General features: G+C 43.4%; 1 protein-coding gene across 3 annotated transcripts in view; it reads right to left on the bottom strand.

The window, feature by feature from the left end:
* Positions 1-1054: 1054 nt before the first annotated feature.
* TFAP2B (transcription factor AP-2 beta) overlaps positions 1055-16584 on the bottom strand; it is a 31813-nt gene continuing 16283 nt past the window's right edge. For 2 of the 3 annotated variants that reach the window (XM_054179724.1, XM_009905228.2), the window contains exons 5-8: positions 13295-13514; positions 10546-10664; positions 7714-7855; positions 4353-5009 (exon numbers count right to left, since the gene is read on the bottom strand). In XM_054179724.1, the coding sequence (XP_054035699.1) occupies positions 4709-5009; positions 7714-7855; positions 10546-10664; positions 13295-13514 (782 nt within the window). In that variant the 3' untranslated portion in view covers positions 4353-4708. Of the gene's footprint in view, positions 1782-2904; positions 2968-4352; positions 5010-7713; positions 7856-10545; positions 10665-13294; positions 13515-16584 lie in introns of those variants that run through there. The other variant, XM_054179723.1, reaches the window with a different exon arrangement.

Raw genomic sequence — 16584 nt, 5'->3', positions numbered from 1 at the left:
AAAGAAAAACCGAGACAAAAACGATACCGGGGAGCATATGAAAACAAACATCTTTCCAACAGAATACAGAAAATTGGTGTTTAAAAATTAAAAAAAAAAAAAAAAAACAGAGAGAGAGAAAAAAAAGAGAGAGAGAGAGACTAAGAATGAAAGAAAATTTACAGCAACCCACCTGTTTGATTTGAAAACAAACTTTTCACGGTCTCTCGTCAAAATTTTCCCTTGAGTTAAAAAGGAAAGCTGCCGTGTTAATCCTCCTGTTTATTGATTTATGATCCCGAGGAAACCAAATCTTTTAATAACTCAATTATCAGATAAACATCTGAGGTGCCCCGCCAGCACAAGTAGTCAGGCTGGGAAAGTGCAGGAAAGCAGGAAAATGCCTTCCAGCGGGAGGCTGAGTTTAATTTTTTGGGGGGGATCTCAGTCATCAGAGCTGATAGAAGCCACCAAGCAATGGATATTTCCCTCTGGAACCAGCACTAAGCTAAGGGGAAGAACAGAGATAGATATATTCCTGTGCCATGTTTTCTCCCTGTTTGCTTTTAAATCAGAAACCATGGATTTTGTTTCCCTATTTTGGGGAGCAAATGGGGAGGTCCCACTGAAATCAATGGGAATTTTACATTTGGCTTTATTTCTCCTGAGCGAAGCACAGCCTGGCATTTGCAGTCTGTCTCTTCCAGGTAGAAGGCACGAGGGGCAGATCCAAAGTTGCCAGGAGTCAACTGAAACTCTTTCCTCAACCTTCTCAAGGTTTAGGTCCCGGTCCAGGTGACCAAACCTGTGCCTAGGGGAGATTTCAGCAGCAGGATCAGGCCCTCACACATGCATAAATATAAGCACATGTGTGTGCAGGTCTTTCCCCAGGAAGTTGAAAGTGGTTCCCTCACCTCATTAACTAATAGTGGTGGTGGGATACTGTCTTCTACAGTTAGAAGAAGCATCCTCAAAATCCCCCACAAAACACAAGGAAGGACCATCACCAACATCCCCCCAAAGCTTTCAGATGGAAGCTCTAGGGTGCAGAGAGTAGGCACCCCACAACCCTAACTGTGCAGCTGGGAAGATGAAAAACTGAGTGCTAACTTGGGGTCCCTCAACACCCAGAAGCCCTGCTAGGCTGGGTGATGCTGGAAACCTGAGCCCATAGGCTCCTCACCAAGGCTTTTTGCAGAGGGCTGGCAAAGCAATATCTGACACCTTGTGCTCTGCTTCAATAAACAGAATATTCTTTTGATGCCAATCACTCCTCACCAGATACACACACATGTAGCCATTTCCTTTCCTGCACATCACTGCTGGGGCATGCCCTGCACTGGAGTCAGGGCTGTCCACCCTCAGGGACCTGCTAATATCTGGGTGATTTGCAACAGGTAGGATTTGGAGGATCAGGAGCTCCCTGAGGGCTGCTTTTTAGTCTGAGGATCCCCAACCTACAGATGGGAGATCCATGAGATCTTCATCACTGAGAGATCCACACCTCCTCTGATGACATCTGCAGGGTCCTGCCAATTACCAAAATCCCCGACAGGAACCTTCCAGGGTTGAAGGCTACCTCCAACTCATTCCAGCAGCCCATGGAAAAGGTTATCTGTCTCAGTTTCCCCCTTTTCTCACATGAGGTTCCCACAGCACTCTGCCCCAGAAGAACCAAAGACACACGACTGAGGAGCAGCTCCAGAGGAGTCAGTGGTCCTTGGGCCTGCATCGTTCCCACGTTTCTGTTGCCACACATGTCCAGCTCACAGGTAGAGGACAAAAGTTGAGACTTTTACTTGCTATGTAAAGATATGAAAAACAGAGCAGATGCTCAGCTGTGACCATGTCTTAGACAGCTAAGGACACCGAGGTGACAATCAAGAGGCTGACTTGTGGGCTTTTGTTTAATGAAAATTTTGTGGGAGGATGTGGATCCTATTGCTGAGTTTTTTCTCTCCCACCACCCACTTTGGAAGGTATCTAGAAACTAGAACAAGACAAAGGCTCCTCTATTGTCTCTCTTTCTCCCTTGTTTTGAGTTCAGGCGTGCCCACTTGGATAGGTGGGCTTGAGTCCTACATCTTTAACAGGGATCCTGGGGGAGGCACAACCCCACTGGTGCTTTGCTATTCACCCACCCCCAGTAACTGTTCCGACACAAGCAGAAAAGACGTGTTAGTGCAGGAGCCCTGCCCCACTGAGAAACACATGCAAGTACCCCATACAGCAGAATCCAAACAGAAATTCATACCCTTACAATTCAGCATTAGTTTTTTTACAACAGAAGACAAAGAAATTTATGTTTAAAAAAAAAAATAGGGGGGGGGGTGAGGTAAGGGGAGGGGGGGGAAGAAATCAGCCTTCCCTTCCACCCCGCCCTCCAAATCATATGCATAAGACATCCTGTCACACACCAAACCACTGAGGAAAACATTGGACTTGAGAAGGTTATTATCCTTACTATGACTTGTTCTAAAAGCAAGAGTCACAAGACTTTTGGGGTTTTTTTTTCTAAGAGGAACAGATTTCCTCAGTCTGAGCTCAGAAATCAGGATATTCCCTGGCAAGCCCTCCCCACTCCCACCACGAGGAGCCAGCTCACGTGGCAACCCTTTCCTCCCTGGGTACGAAACCCTAGCACCAAGCCTGTGGGATAACATTCAACACAGCTCTTATTTTCTTCGCAACATTACACCTCGATTTCGACTTATGGGGTGGGGTTGTTTGGTTTTTATCTCATTCAAATCATTCCCTTTGAGCTTCTTTAAAGAAGTGCACCTACAGAATTCGGAAACAACTGGCTTTGATTTGAAAAAGAAGAAAAAAAAATTTAAAAAAAAAAAAAAAAGAAGAGAAAAAAAAAAAGGAAAAACTATAGAAAAGTATCAGAATATCAGAATTGTGGATTTTTTTTCTCTGTACCTGATATATTGTGTAGGGATCTCTAGTCCTCTTTGAAGAAGCTCATAAGCCAAGCGGGCAAAGCTTTAGGAAACAGAAGAAAATAAAATAGTGCATACTCCTGAGAAAGAATTACATACTCATATCACTCATTTTTTGTTGTTGTTGTTGTTGTTGTTAACAGTTCTCTTAAAATGGGGGGGGGGGGAGGGGGGCGGGAGGTCTCTCTCACACACATGACTCAAAGAAATTAAGAACGGCAACATTGGCATAGTTAGGAATATAAAACTCCCTAGAGAAAAAGAAAAGAGGAGATTCCCCCCCCCCCAAAAAAAAAAAAAAAAATCAGAAATCAGACAGTGCTGACATTTTACCAGACCTCTACTTCCCAGTTTTGCAACCCAGTGTGGACAAGGTGTTTCACCGTCAAAGGCAAGTACTAGATAATAAAGGTATGCTTGCATGCATGAATATGTGTGGCTATACACACATATTTTATATGCATATGGATATATCCACAGCCATATAAACACATGTAGGGGACTCACACACCCTCAGCAGGTGGACACACAAAGGCACACGTGCCCATACACACCTGTAAATGCTGGCAATCTAAACAGGGACTCTGTCTAGACCAGGAAAAATGACAAAATTATTCAAAAATAGAGGTGGCTAATTCAGCTGAGCTCTGATGACTTGAAACTTTCCACAGCATCATTGAGCATTGAATCGTTAGTGTTGGAAGAGACCTCAAGGATCATCTAGTTCCAACCCCCCTGCCATGGGCAGGGACACCTCACACTACAGCAGGTTGCTCACAGCTGCATCCAGCCTGGCCTTAAAAGCCTCCCAGGATGAGGCTTCTACCAGCTCCCTGGGCAACCTGTTCCAGGGCCTCACCACCCTCATGGCACTGAATATTAAAACACTGCCATGAACGCAGCTCAGTCTGGCTGGTGTTGATGAGTTTGTGAGAGGTCTGTTCTCTCACCTCCTCTCCTTTCCTAGTCTAGACAGAGGCAGGGTGGTGAGATGAGATGGGAAGAGCTGCGGGATGGGGCAGGGAATGAGGCGGTGGGGCTGCTCAGAAGGGACTCTCTGGAAGATCATTTTGGCTAGGGTGGATACAGGACATCATTTAGAAAGGAAACAAAAAAATAAATAAAACTAAAAACCAAAACCACAAACCAAACCAAAACAACAACAAACCAACAATTGAAAGAAAAATCACAGCAAGCCAGACCGTGCAGCTCGAGAAATTAAAGCACTGACACCAAAAACGTTTCTCCGATTTCTTCCAATAAGTTATTCATTTCTTTCTTTTATTATTATTATTAATTATTATTATTATTATATTCCCCCTCCCCCCCTCCCCGACCCCTCAATCATTATTTTAAAAACATGAAAGAACAGAAGTGGAAAAAAAAAACCAAAAAACAAAAACAAAACAAAAAACAAAAGCAAAAACAAAAACAAAACACCAACAAACAAAAAGAAATCCTGGTGGTTGTCTTCACATGTTCCTGGCAAAGAGACTCTGGACCACTGGTCTTGCGCCATTGTGCTCCTCTGATCTTAAATTATTGTCTTTCTGTTATCATTATCATCATTATTATTTTACCATTGTTATTATTTTGTCCTACCTAATAGAATTCATCCAAAGCCCAATCCAACATTTTTAAAGCTAAAATTGAAAGGGTTTTGCTTTCAAAGGTTATCTCTCTCTCTTTCTTTCCTCCTTTTATTTTTTATTTCCTTTTGCTTTCTTTTTTGTTTGTTTGTTTATTTGTTTTCCTCTCTCTCTCTCTCTCTCTCTCTTTCTCTCTCATTTTCTGTGTTTCTCTTCCTTGTCTCCAGTTTTACTACCTGGTCCTTCGCCAGATGTGTGCCTGTTAGCAGTGTTGTTGTTCAAGAACATCTTGTCCATGCCTTTGAGAGCTTCAGTCAGGTAGTTTTGAAGGGCTGTGAGGGCAGCGCAGATAGCGGGGGCCCCAAAGCCGTGAGTGATGAGGCTGAAGTGAGTCAAGCAGCTCTGAATGCCCGGTTCCAAAATAGGGGTGGGCCGGCTGTTTCCAATGGGCGTCCTGTCCTGGGCCAAGAGATCCGTAAATTCTTTACAAAGTTGCCTGCACCAAACAAATAAAAGCAAAGAGAGGAAGAGAGAGAAAGAAAAGTGTGGTTAGGCTCATCTCACACTTCTTCAAGACAGTCAAGGCAGAAGGAAGGGGAAGGTTTAAGCCAAAGCTGATCCCTAGGCTACAGAATGGGACCTTATTCCACCTTTCTTTCTCCTATAGTGCTTAAGAGCTGGTGGTGATGAGCTCCTTTCTCAGGATGATGTTCTTCAGGAAAGAGGTTTCTGCAGCTGCAGGATAACACCATGTCTGGAGACAGAAACCTCTCCCACAGCCTGAAGGGTGCTTCTGGGGGTGTGTAGACTGGATATCATGGAAAAATTCTTCCCTGAAAGGGTTCTCAAACATTGGAACAAGCTTCCCAGGGAAATGGTTGAGTCACCATCCCTGGAGATACTTAAACGTCATGTAGATGTGGCACTTAGGGACATGGTTTAGTGGTGGACTTGGCAGTCCTAATTTATAGTTGGACTTGATGATCTTAAATGCTTTTTCCAACCTAAATGATTTTGTGATTCTGAAGCAGTGTGAAAACCCAGCTACAGTTGGTGGCTTTAGAAATAACCAGTCTGATAGTGAGGTGCACCATTGACCTGCCAAACACCCATCTTCCTGTAGGTCTAACCCCAGCTCAAAGCAGCTCCCACCAGCGCTCTTCATGGAGGAAAGCACAGCCATGCCCTGAGAGTTACAGGGTGGCACAGAATGTGGTGCAGGGAAGGACCTTCTCTGAGACTGCTTAGACTGGGCCACGTTGTTAAGAAAGATCAGGACTTTGGAACTCTGTGTCACCTTAGTCGTTGCACAAAGAGCAAAGGCTATTTTATCTTAGGGCACAGCATCCCAATTAACGCATCAGAGCAGACATCTGGCTCTTGTTTTTTTGCCCACACCTTTGAAAAATTAATTCTGATCTTTCTACTGAATTCACACACATTGCTCTAGTCCAAGAGGCCTACGAGCCAACAGGTGCTCAGGCAACCTAGAAATCCTGAGGGCTGGTGAGATCCCCAAAGAAATGGCTTCTTTGAGACAGATGTCTACCCAGGGACTGGAGAAGAAAAGGACAGAATAAAGAAAAAGAAAAATAAAGAAAAAGGGAAAAAAAAAAAAAAAAAGAAAGAAAGTGAAAAATAAACCCTTACAAAAGACATTCAGTTCTCATCCTCTGAAACTCTCTGAAATTCCCGGTGGGTTAAAGGTTTCAGAGGGTGGGGAAAGATAAAGGTCTGCTTATATGTGTATTATCCATTAAGAAAGTGCAAGAGAGGAAACTTTGAATTTGGAGAACAAACAGTAATGAGTCCAACATTTTACATCTTCAAAGACCAAAGCAGGGTCTGTGAGCAATTACAGTTCTGGGACATTAATATCTTCTGACCCTGCGGAAAAGGGCAATCAAATTCCAATCACGTCTAAAAAACATCTGGACAAATTTGAGCAAATGATTTTTCAACCCTCCATATATTTCTTTAAATTACACTGTCATCGGAGGCAAGCCACGTCCCAGAACATGAAATAAATGAGAGCTGTTTGGCCTGGTGGAGGTTTTTTCCTTTTTCTTCCCTTTTTTTTTCCTTTACTGGTGGGGTTGTGGGGGTTTTTTTCCCCCCTCTTTCCCCCCCTTCTTTTTTCCTTATATTTTTTTCTTTTTTTTTCCCCTTTTTCTTTTAAATCTAAACAGTGGAGATGGGTAGAGCCACACAGCACCCACCACTAAGGATTCAAGCAAACTATGAAGCATCTAGTCCGTAGCCTAGGAGGCATATAGCCAAGTGTAAATCATCACACCTAACACATCCACTGAGAAAGTCCTAAGGGAGAGATACAAGTTGGGGGGGGACCAAATGGAGGTTCATTAGCAGTACATGATAGTGGAGGTGGTCTTTTTCTGTTTTGGGGCTGTTTACTGACTTTTTCCCCCTTTCTTTTCTTTTCCCCCCTTTCTTTTCCTTTTCCCTTTCTTTTCTTTTCCCCCTTTCTTTTCTTTTCTTCTCTTTTTTTTCTTTTCTTTGTTCCCCTTTCTTTTCTTTTCTCCCCTTTCTTTTCCTTTTCCCTTTCTTTTCTTTTTTCCTTTTCTTTTCTTTTCTCTTTTCTTTTCTTCTCTTTCTTTTTTTCTTTTCTTTGTTCCCCTTTCTTTTCTCCACTTTCTTTTCCTTTTCCCTTTCTTTTCTTTTTTTTTTTTTTTCCTTTTTTTTTGGGGGGGGAAGAGGGGGTGGGGGAGGGATTAGAGGTTTTTCTTCTTCTTTCTTTTTTTGTTTGGTGCTTTGTTTGTTTGTTTTTTTCTTCCTGGTTTTAACTAAGCTATACGGGGGGGCGGGGGGGGGGCAGGGGAAGGAAGGGGAGGAAGTTGCAATTCTGTAGCAGACAAACAGGTGTGTGTGAGCAGCAGGAGGGACAGACAGACATGCCGTGGAAGCAAAATAAAGACCTTTTTTAAACTGGGGGTGGCTTGGAAACAGCGTAGAGGGGACAGTGTCTTACATTCTCTATAGGAACACAGTGTCTTGACAAATACCCCGCTGCTGAAGAGGGATGCAGGGCCTCCGCCCTGCTCAGAGGGCGTTACAAGCATCTTTCCGCCCTGTGAGACTGTTGTAATTTAGGGACTTTCAAACGAACCCAGAAAAAGGGTTTAGAGAGAGGGAGGATTTGGGGAAGACAGAAGCGGGACGTTAGTCAACTTCGCACTCACTTTGTAGCAAGCAGCATGTTTTTCCTGGAGTGGAGGTCGCTGGGGTCCGTGTGCTGTCTGTTCAGATACTCAGAAACAGCTTTGGCTGGGAACTCCGTTTCGCAGATGTACCCAAAATCCCGAGCTAAATGAACGGCCTCACCTGAAGGGATGAGAAGGGCATTAACACCTCCGGGCACCGGCGGCCGCGGGTTGTGATGGTCCGAATCGTCGGGAGGCCCCAGGCTACTGCCCACCTCCGGAAGAGACCAACCCATCTGGGCCGTCTTTAGGAACATTAGAACACCTCTTGTACCTTAAAGACAGGCTTCGGGTATGAGTTTACCATCCACACGCCCTATTTTTTTTTTGGGGGGGGGGAGGGGGTGAGGGCAGAAGGAAGTTGTTGGGGGCTGACTTTTAGCTGACGAGCTGATGAGATTTTAAAACTATGAGATTTGTCTTTGCAACAGGACACTTGCAACGGTCCGTGCTGATTGTGCAGAACTGTGAGAAAAGTACACACATATGCGTGGACACACGCACCACACACACACACAGACTTTCAAATTACCCCGCCCCCCCCCCCCCCCCGCCCCCCCCCGCCTCCAAAAAAAAAAAAGAAGGAAGGGAAATAAATAGAAGGGGAATTAGTTAAAACCCGAAAGGCAGAGGACTCAAACTTCTCCTCTAAGCAGGCAATCCATTCTTATTTCAGCACACCAGATCACTGCCCAAAACTGTCCAAACGTGGCCATCGTGTCAACATTATTGTCACCTCTTTGTGGGACATTATATATTATAGTGCTTATAGAGCACTCCCGTCGTTATCTCAATTATCGCCACATCTGTAAAACGATGGACGCGGCCGCATTTCGTCCGATGAAAATTATTCATCCACCTCTAACTGACCATCATACGACAGGATTTCCTCTCTGCCCGGTAGAAAGACATCAGCCAATGGCAACTTTTGTGTTGTTGCTCTTTTGGTTTTGTTTTTTTTTGTTTTTTCCCTGCGAAAACCAATAATTATTCTAACTCTAATTCTAATTGCCACTTCTCCTGCCTGCCTGGTTTCAGGTTTCTTGCCTGCAGAGGTTCGTGTCATCCAACTCCTACTGATGTACTTCACGCCAGAAGACGACAGTAGCTACACAAAGGAGGAAAAGAGGAGAGAAGGGGGAAAAAACCCTCAGACTCTAGGGGGATTCCACCAGATTATAGCTCAGCCCTTCCAGAATAGAGCATTAAACCCTTTAAAGCACCGCCGGAGGGACCAGGAGGAAGATTTCCAGCACGCAAAACAGATAAGTCTAATAACTCCAGGACCACATTATTTTTAACTATCAGGAGTTGCTTTCCAACGTCATCTTCTGCTTTCCAAGGCTTCTCGCTAATCACCAAGCCGTTAATGAAAGCGAAAGGCACCCGACACAGCCCGGGGAGTCCCCGCCGCTGTCAACCCCGCCCTGGGCACAGCTCCGGTAAGGCCGGCTAGGGCTGGGCGTAGCGTTTCTGTTGCCGACGACACCGTGAACGCTGAAGCCTGGCTGGTGGCAGAAGAGACGTTCAGCCTCCAGCAGGTGCAGCTTGGCCCAAAAGGAGGGAGATTTCCCAAGGAAAAACTGTTGATTTGTGCGGAGCTCAGGGGAGAGGAGGCTGATGTCCGCCTGGGATGTCCACACACTTAACACAGATCACAGCCTCACAGTCTTGTGAGTCTCAACCCAGATTCGAGCAGGAGCTGGTTTGGCTGGGAATAGTGCGCGCTCCTTCTCACACCTGCAGAGAGGGTGAAGCTGCCCTAATCCCGGTATTAGAGGGCAGTTGTCATCCCCAAAACGCTTCAAGTCTCTTATAGCTCAGCCCTATAGGCATAACCTGCGCTGTGCTTTCCACACTCGGCATATGCAGGTACCAGGAGGAGCTCCCTTCCATCAGCCTCCGTCTTTTTGGGAGTCTGCCTTCAGCTCTGTATGCGGTAAAGTCTTATCACTCCCATAACCCAATCAAAAGAGTTGAAAAGTTAGTATCTGGCACAAATATTTATGCATACTTATATGGAGATGAGATAAGTGGATTATTTATATGCCTCTCGGTGTGTATGTATAATACAGATACATTTAATTCATAATTGCATCCATACTATTCAGTTATGGTTTTTGGAGTAGGGCCAACTTCTCTTAGCACAAACACTCACACACGTATCCTAAACATATTAGTGACTCTAAATTGTACTTTTCAATACGGTAACAGTAAATCAAAGAAACCTGCCGAGCACCAAAATGACATTAGCTGACTTGAAATTATGTGAAATTTCAGTCCCCCTCTCCTTCCTGAGGAAAAACTTGTCTCTTTGTTCAGTTCTAGGCTCCTTAAGGTAAACCGCCCTCTGCTACTCTTAAGTTACTCTGATTTCTTTAAAGTAATAAAACATATATATGTGCATATATATAAATGTACGACTTTTCCTCATTGGGCATCCTATACTTGCCATAAATAAACTCAGAAGGAGGGGATTATCGGGAGGATGTAGCAGACGCGGAGTCGAATAGCACAGGCTGGAAATGAGGACAAGGACTGCCCTGCAGAGTCGCACCTAGACTCACAAACACATACACAAACCAGCATGAGGTATCCTCTAGTCAGTGACTTCACTTTTGGGACAGGATCCTTAACCGTGACGAAGTTCATCCTAACCCGCCCTAAAATTCACCTTTGCAAGCTTTTCCCACCTGATCCCGAAAGATGGGGAGGGGTGGGGAGGGTGTTTGCGGAGGTGAGGCTGGTAAAATGCAAGACAGGAGTTCAGAGCAGGCAGGGGTGTGAAGAGAGCTGCAATCCTCAGCTTACCTTCCACCAGGGACGTGAGTAAAGTGACATTTGCGGCCTTACGCCTGCCGGCTGGTAAATTCAAACCGATTTTTTCTAGCCTTTCTCGCAAGGATCTCCCCCCGTTTTTCGATTTGGCTCTAGAATTGCAAAGAAATTAACATCGTGATTAACCTCACAGTGTTCCTGGAAGAAACGTTCAGTCTTGTGGAGTTAGTGGTGCCTGGGAGAATTTTTCACTCGACGTTAAGGACTTTGGGGGTGTTGGCTTCTGCTCGGGTTTGCTGAGATTTGCTTAATTTCTCCCAGGGGTGGGAGTGGAGATGAACCCACTTTTCTATCTGTTTTATCCAAGGAAATCAAATTATGCCAAATTGCAATAATTAATGGAAAATGTTCTGATGCAGAGAGCAAATGGGGTCCTACTTTATGACGCTAACTTGTATTAAGATGGACTGAAGAGATGGGCAGAAAGGTAGAGGAGGAGAATTAAATCTTCATGTTATTCCAGGAAGGAGACAGAACGAGAAGAAGAAGGAGGGGGGTGGGGGAGGGGGAAGTCTAAAAGGCTCGAAGGGAGACTATGTGTGCCTGTGGATAAAGGGAAAGAGAGGAAAATATTTATTAAACTACATCGTGCGTGTGTGTGAGTGTGCTCTTGTGCGGAAAGGCTATGCTGAGAGGAAGAGTTCACCTAAAGGCAGGGCGCGTTATACAGAGGAAATTGAGTGCCTGAAGGGAGATTTGAATATCTGTCGGAGGTTACTGATAAGGACAATAAAAGGATGAGTGAGCTATAGGTGGGAAATACAGAGGTATTGTTCGAACGCTTATACATATGTAAAGCCCCAGGGATGAATCTTGCCACCTGCGAAATCAGGGAGAGTTTTGGCACCTAAGATCAGAGTTTGTCCCAACTATATCTTACTTATTACTCACTTTTTTTTTTCCCTTTCTTTTTTCTTTTTTTTTTTTAAGAATCAGCAGTCGTACTTAGCAAAGGGAAATCAGAAATAACAGAGAAGCCAGGCTAGCGCCCCACTATTTTATATCAAAGTAAGTGGGGCTAGATGGCAGAATCACAGTTTTCTGTACTTCATCTGCCCTTATCTAAAATTTAGACTCAAGGTAGAAATTGAAGTCAGCAGCCAGTGATCATGGCTTGGGCCAGAAATTCGCTGAAGTTCAATGATGATGTTTCTTTACCTTGATAATTATATTTTCTCCCTGCTCCATTTGTAGTTGTACAAACCGAGCAGGCAAGTTAGCATCTGTAAGCAAAAAGTCTCTGATGCTCTCCCTGGCAAGAATCACAACTGAACAAAGATTACAGACATTCACGTGAAACAGCATCTATTTTAGGAGCCCTTCATTCTCACGTGTATTTTTGGGTGACTGACTTCATGTAGCAGGACTTTCCTCCTCCACTCGAGACACAGAGCTGAAGTCCCTGACGTTGTCACAGATTTTTTTTTTCCTTTCATAAAAGAACCCCAACAAACCAACACACCCCATCCCCTAAAACCTCCCGCCCCACTCCCACCCTCCCAGACTCCCCAACAACTTATTCTTAAAACACCTCAGAGTTAACGTTGCCCAATTACTATTTTCTCCTCTAAGGACAGCAACTTTTAAATATGATCTGAATCTTTTTCAGGGTGAATTTATAAACATTTGTTCTTGCCTTGAAGTTATGCTTTATTTTCCATTCTGGTGTACACCTCACATGTGTAAAATGAGGTCTTATTATCTCTCAGCTTTCCATTGGTTTGAGGGAACTACTTCCATCATATCATATCATATCATATCATATCATATCATATCATATCATATCATATCATATCATATCATATCATATCATATCATATCATGACTTCTTCCCTGTTCTGACCAGAGATAGAGCCTTAGCTTACCTTTCTTAGAGACAAATCATGCTGACAATTCACAGTTCTTCAGTCACTGTCACTGAGATAAAAGTCTTTCTCCCTGACAGTCGTTCCATTTGATGACCTCGGAACTTAAATCCTTGTTGCTGGTATCTGAATTCACCATCTCTCTGTGGATATGATCACGGCAACCAGGCCTCTCCAAGTTATCCCTTGCTCCTTGTTTTCCTCTGCACCAATTATGCTAACTATTTTAAGGTCATTAGTGGGTGATTTACACAAGCGTTAAACAACAAAGGATCAGGATCAGCCATGAGTAATTCCTCTATTAACCTGTTCTAGATGAAGCACTAAGTTTCTGACTTTCAAAGCTGTCTGTTGATGGCTATCCCTAGTCAAGTACTTACTACCTTACAGGTTGCCTATTAATCCCTTGCTAATTTCAGTGTCTCGTGTGACAGCATGTTAATTGCCTTACTGCTATTGCCATATAGAGGAGGGACATCTAAGAAATCCTTGGAAATACATTGGGACCTGAAACGTTCAGTTTCTCCTGCGACATCTAACCACAACATGCCCCAAATAACACTGAATTTTGCCATTTTCTAAGAGAGAACTGTGAGGAGAAGGAGCATGTACAAAAGAGACATAGTTCTTGTCTCAGGTCCTTCACTGGAGATTCTTTGATAGAAACTGCACAAGGCCACATCTTCCTCTAGTCTCCATTCTTTCATCTCAATGTCCGAATACATCATATTTTTTACCTTATCCTGAACATTACACACATATGAAAATAAGATCAATGTATACTGACAATCATTCTTACCGTCGACTAAATAGTTCTGGCGCATGCACAGATGCCCACAGTTGGGCATGCCTCTTACCTTCTAAGTACTCCTCCTAGGAGAGATGCGTTCAGACACTCGGGAGGAGAAAGGCGCCTTTGAACTTCTCCCACAGTTACTTTATACTTTGAAGTTGAACTAAGCAAAGACAAGCGGCCGGGTACAGAGCAAAAAACCTCTCCGGTATTGACTGAAATTCCACCCAGGAAGCCATCTTTATTCATCATCAAAGAAGTAACAGATTTTGGAGGAACCGGAACTGGAGAAAGAAAAGGGGAAGAGGTGAGAGAGAAACCATCATGCCGTGAAGTAGCAGTGGATAACCACAGTCTCCCTGACATGCACGGAACAGCAAAATGAAAGGGAATTTTGAATCCCTGGCTACCTCCAGCAACCTAAAGGATGCTGCTCCCCCAACATCCAGACACCTGCTCCACGAATGATGGATGGAGAGAAGGGTGGTGCAGTACAGCCTCTATGCAGGGTTTGATTGGGAAATAAAATACATATTGGCAAGCACCTGGCAGCTTTCGGGGCTGAGCCTGTGTCAGAGCCCCCCGATGCCTTTTGTACAACGGACAGCGCCTTTCTGGAGGGGAAAAAAAAAAAAGAAAAAAAAAAAGAGGAACATTTACTTTTTTTTGGCTAATGTCTCCATTACTGCTAAGCTGAGCCAGGAATAAATTCACTACACGGAGGGAGTTGCTGTCTTAAATAAGTATCAAGGCTGGAGGATACAGCAACCAGAAGACAGCTCTGTTATTGCTTTGTGTTTTTATTAAGTCTGGTTTATGAAATAAAATGAGTCTTTTCCTTCAGAAAAAAAAAAAAAAGAAATGAACACCAGGAGAAAAAAAAATAATAAAAAAGTCTGGTCTAACCATGGCTTTCACCACCCTAATCATATTGTGCTGTCCGTGAAGTAGTAGGAACTCTCCTGCCCCTGAATAAAACTGATCTAGTTACTGTAACATATATTTAAAGGTATTTATTGGGGGGGGGGGGGGGAGGTTGGGGAGGGGGAAGAGGGAATTCAGAACAGGACAATAAAGAGAAACACGAGCAAAATAAAAACATGTTATTCTGTCCACCATTAAACGAAATATTTTCTTTCTCTCTCTCCCTTTTTTTTTTCCTCTGGGAAACTAGTGAGGTTATTTTAAGAGTAACCAAGGGCATTATAACGAGCATATTCCTATAATAGCAACCAGACACACTCAGAAATAAACAACCAAAACTGGTTAAGCTAAAAATGAGAGCAATTCCCCCGTGACATGAATTTTGTTTACAAATGAACTTAAATGGCCCCCTCATAATTGCGTGGAACTGTTATGATTTACAGCAGGTGCTCTAATCAATCAGCCAATCGCTTTAATTTATAGGGAGCCTCACTGCATTCTCCCAGTTGTTTCATTTCTGCAAGTAATTGATAACAAACCATACTTAAGGTATGTTTTATGCAGGAGTTAATACGAGCTGACAGCTGCTACTGCTGCTTCCTCTCGGAATCGCGGCAACACGCGTTTCCTTATAGAAAATATACACTGAAACTGGGGGTGGGGGGAGGAGGTTTGCTGGTGGTGAAGTCCTGACAGAGCAGCGGGCATGTTTTGGAAGAGCAGACTAATTGATTACACACCCTCGACGGGCAGATACTACTTCACAGTCTCCCGTTTCCACTCAATCAATTGCAAAACCAATTCGGCAAATAATAGGGTTCTATTATGCACATATGCCAGCTATTTAAGTAGTTATAATACATGTCAGTTAAGTCATAAAAACCCTGTTTATTTGCAACATATCTGCAGAATCAAGCCATTAGGGTTGAGGGGATATTTAAGTCGTCTGGAGCTGCTAAACAATAAGATCGGGTATCCTAATATATTACCAAGTGCTAACTACTGGGCAATTGCCAATTTTATAACCTCAGTGTATGGAATAGACACAACCGTGTTTCACTGTTTTTATTACAGATCATTTCCTACTGCCAGACCAGACCCCCACAATAAAAGCCCTGTAACAGCTAAAAACCAAAAGGCATGTCGATTTTAGATATACATATTGCTTCATATGCCTTGTATATAGTCTCCAGTATAAACAAATTATTTTGAGTGGCTTTACTTCAGGGAATCGGCGAGTGAAATGGATTCCTATTTCTCTATTATTTTTAGTTGAGCACTTTATGCAGCTCATAAAGGCAGTTTCAAATAGTTTGACAACAGCACAGAAACAGTTATAAAAGAGTTAGAGGCCGGCTTCTGCTTTTCTTGCTATTAATAGGATTTTTTTTCCCCCCTCCCATTGATTTTACAGGAAAAGAATCGTTTGAGTTATCAGAGGTAGTACTGGAAGCCAAAGAGAAAAGACTTTCTTCCCTCCATTATACATAGATAAATCACTTATTTCATGCACTAAGTTCTGCAACATCATTCAACTGCATCAAGAGAGAAAAAAAATAATTAAACATAGTTAGATTAAAGCTACCAGACAGATTTTCATGACTGGCAATTTCTGGCTTCAGATAAACACAGGGATCAGTGGTTGGAGCACACCTTTATAGTGGCTATATTTAGTGACCAGTTTATCAGGTCACTGTCCAGTGAACTGAGAAATTAAACAAGAGGCAGCAATTCCACGACCATCTGATCTTAGTCCAAACTCACTAAAGAGAGAGGGACCCGTGCGATGCTTAAATGTACCTCACCCCACTCGCTTTGGCCTTTTGGAGCACTCGTTACATTAGTTAACCTTTGAAATATGGATTTTCACGTGCTCAGTGGCTTTTTGTTTTGGTTTGGTTTTTCCCCTCTTCCCTTGCAATTTGCTTTTGGGAAGCAGACTGGCTCCCTTCCCTGTTATGTTGGGAGCTCCTCAGCTTTACTTCCTACCAATGCTTCTCTGAAAAGGACCATATGAACACACCCAGCAGTTGAAGCCTGGTAACTCTAAACCCATTTTAGAAGCTTACCAGGCGGTGTAAGCATATCTATTGCAATTTCATAGCTTCAGAGAGATGTATTCTATCTAGACTCTGTATCTCCTGTAAATTACCTAATGCTGCCTCAAAAAAGTGTTTGCCATGGAATGAATTATCTCTATCTATATCATATCTATATGTTTATCATGGCTATAGCTTTCCAGATAGAGCTCAGACATTACTAGAGGTAATATAACATGAAGGTTTTAGTGGGTGAAGAGATATACACGTCCCTGTGTGCAGCTGCACATGTCAAATCCCTGCATATATGTAAACAAACTGCAATGCAAAGAATGCTTTTAGCCAATGTCAACTTTCCCAGTCAGTTAGGGATTGCCATAACTGCTGAAAT

The sequence above is a fragment of the Dryobates pubescens genome, chromosome 3 (assembly GCF_014839835.1).
Source record: "Dryobates pubescens isolate bDryPub1 chromosome 3, bDryPub1.pri, whole genome shotgun sequence".
NCBI classification, from domain to species: Eukaryota; Metazoa; Chordata; class Aves; order Piciformes; family Picidae; genus Dryobates; species Dryobates pubescens.
This window is presented reverse-complemented; position numbering and strand designations above follow the sequence as displayed.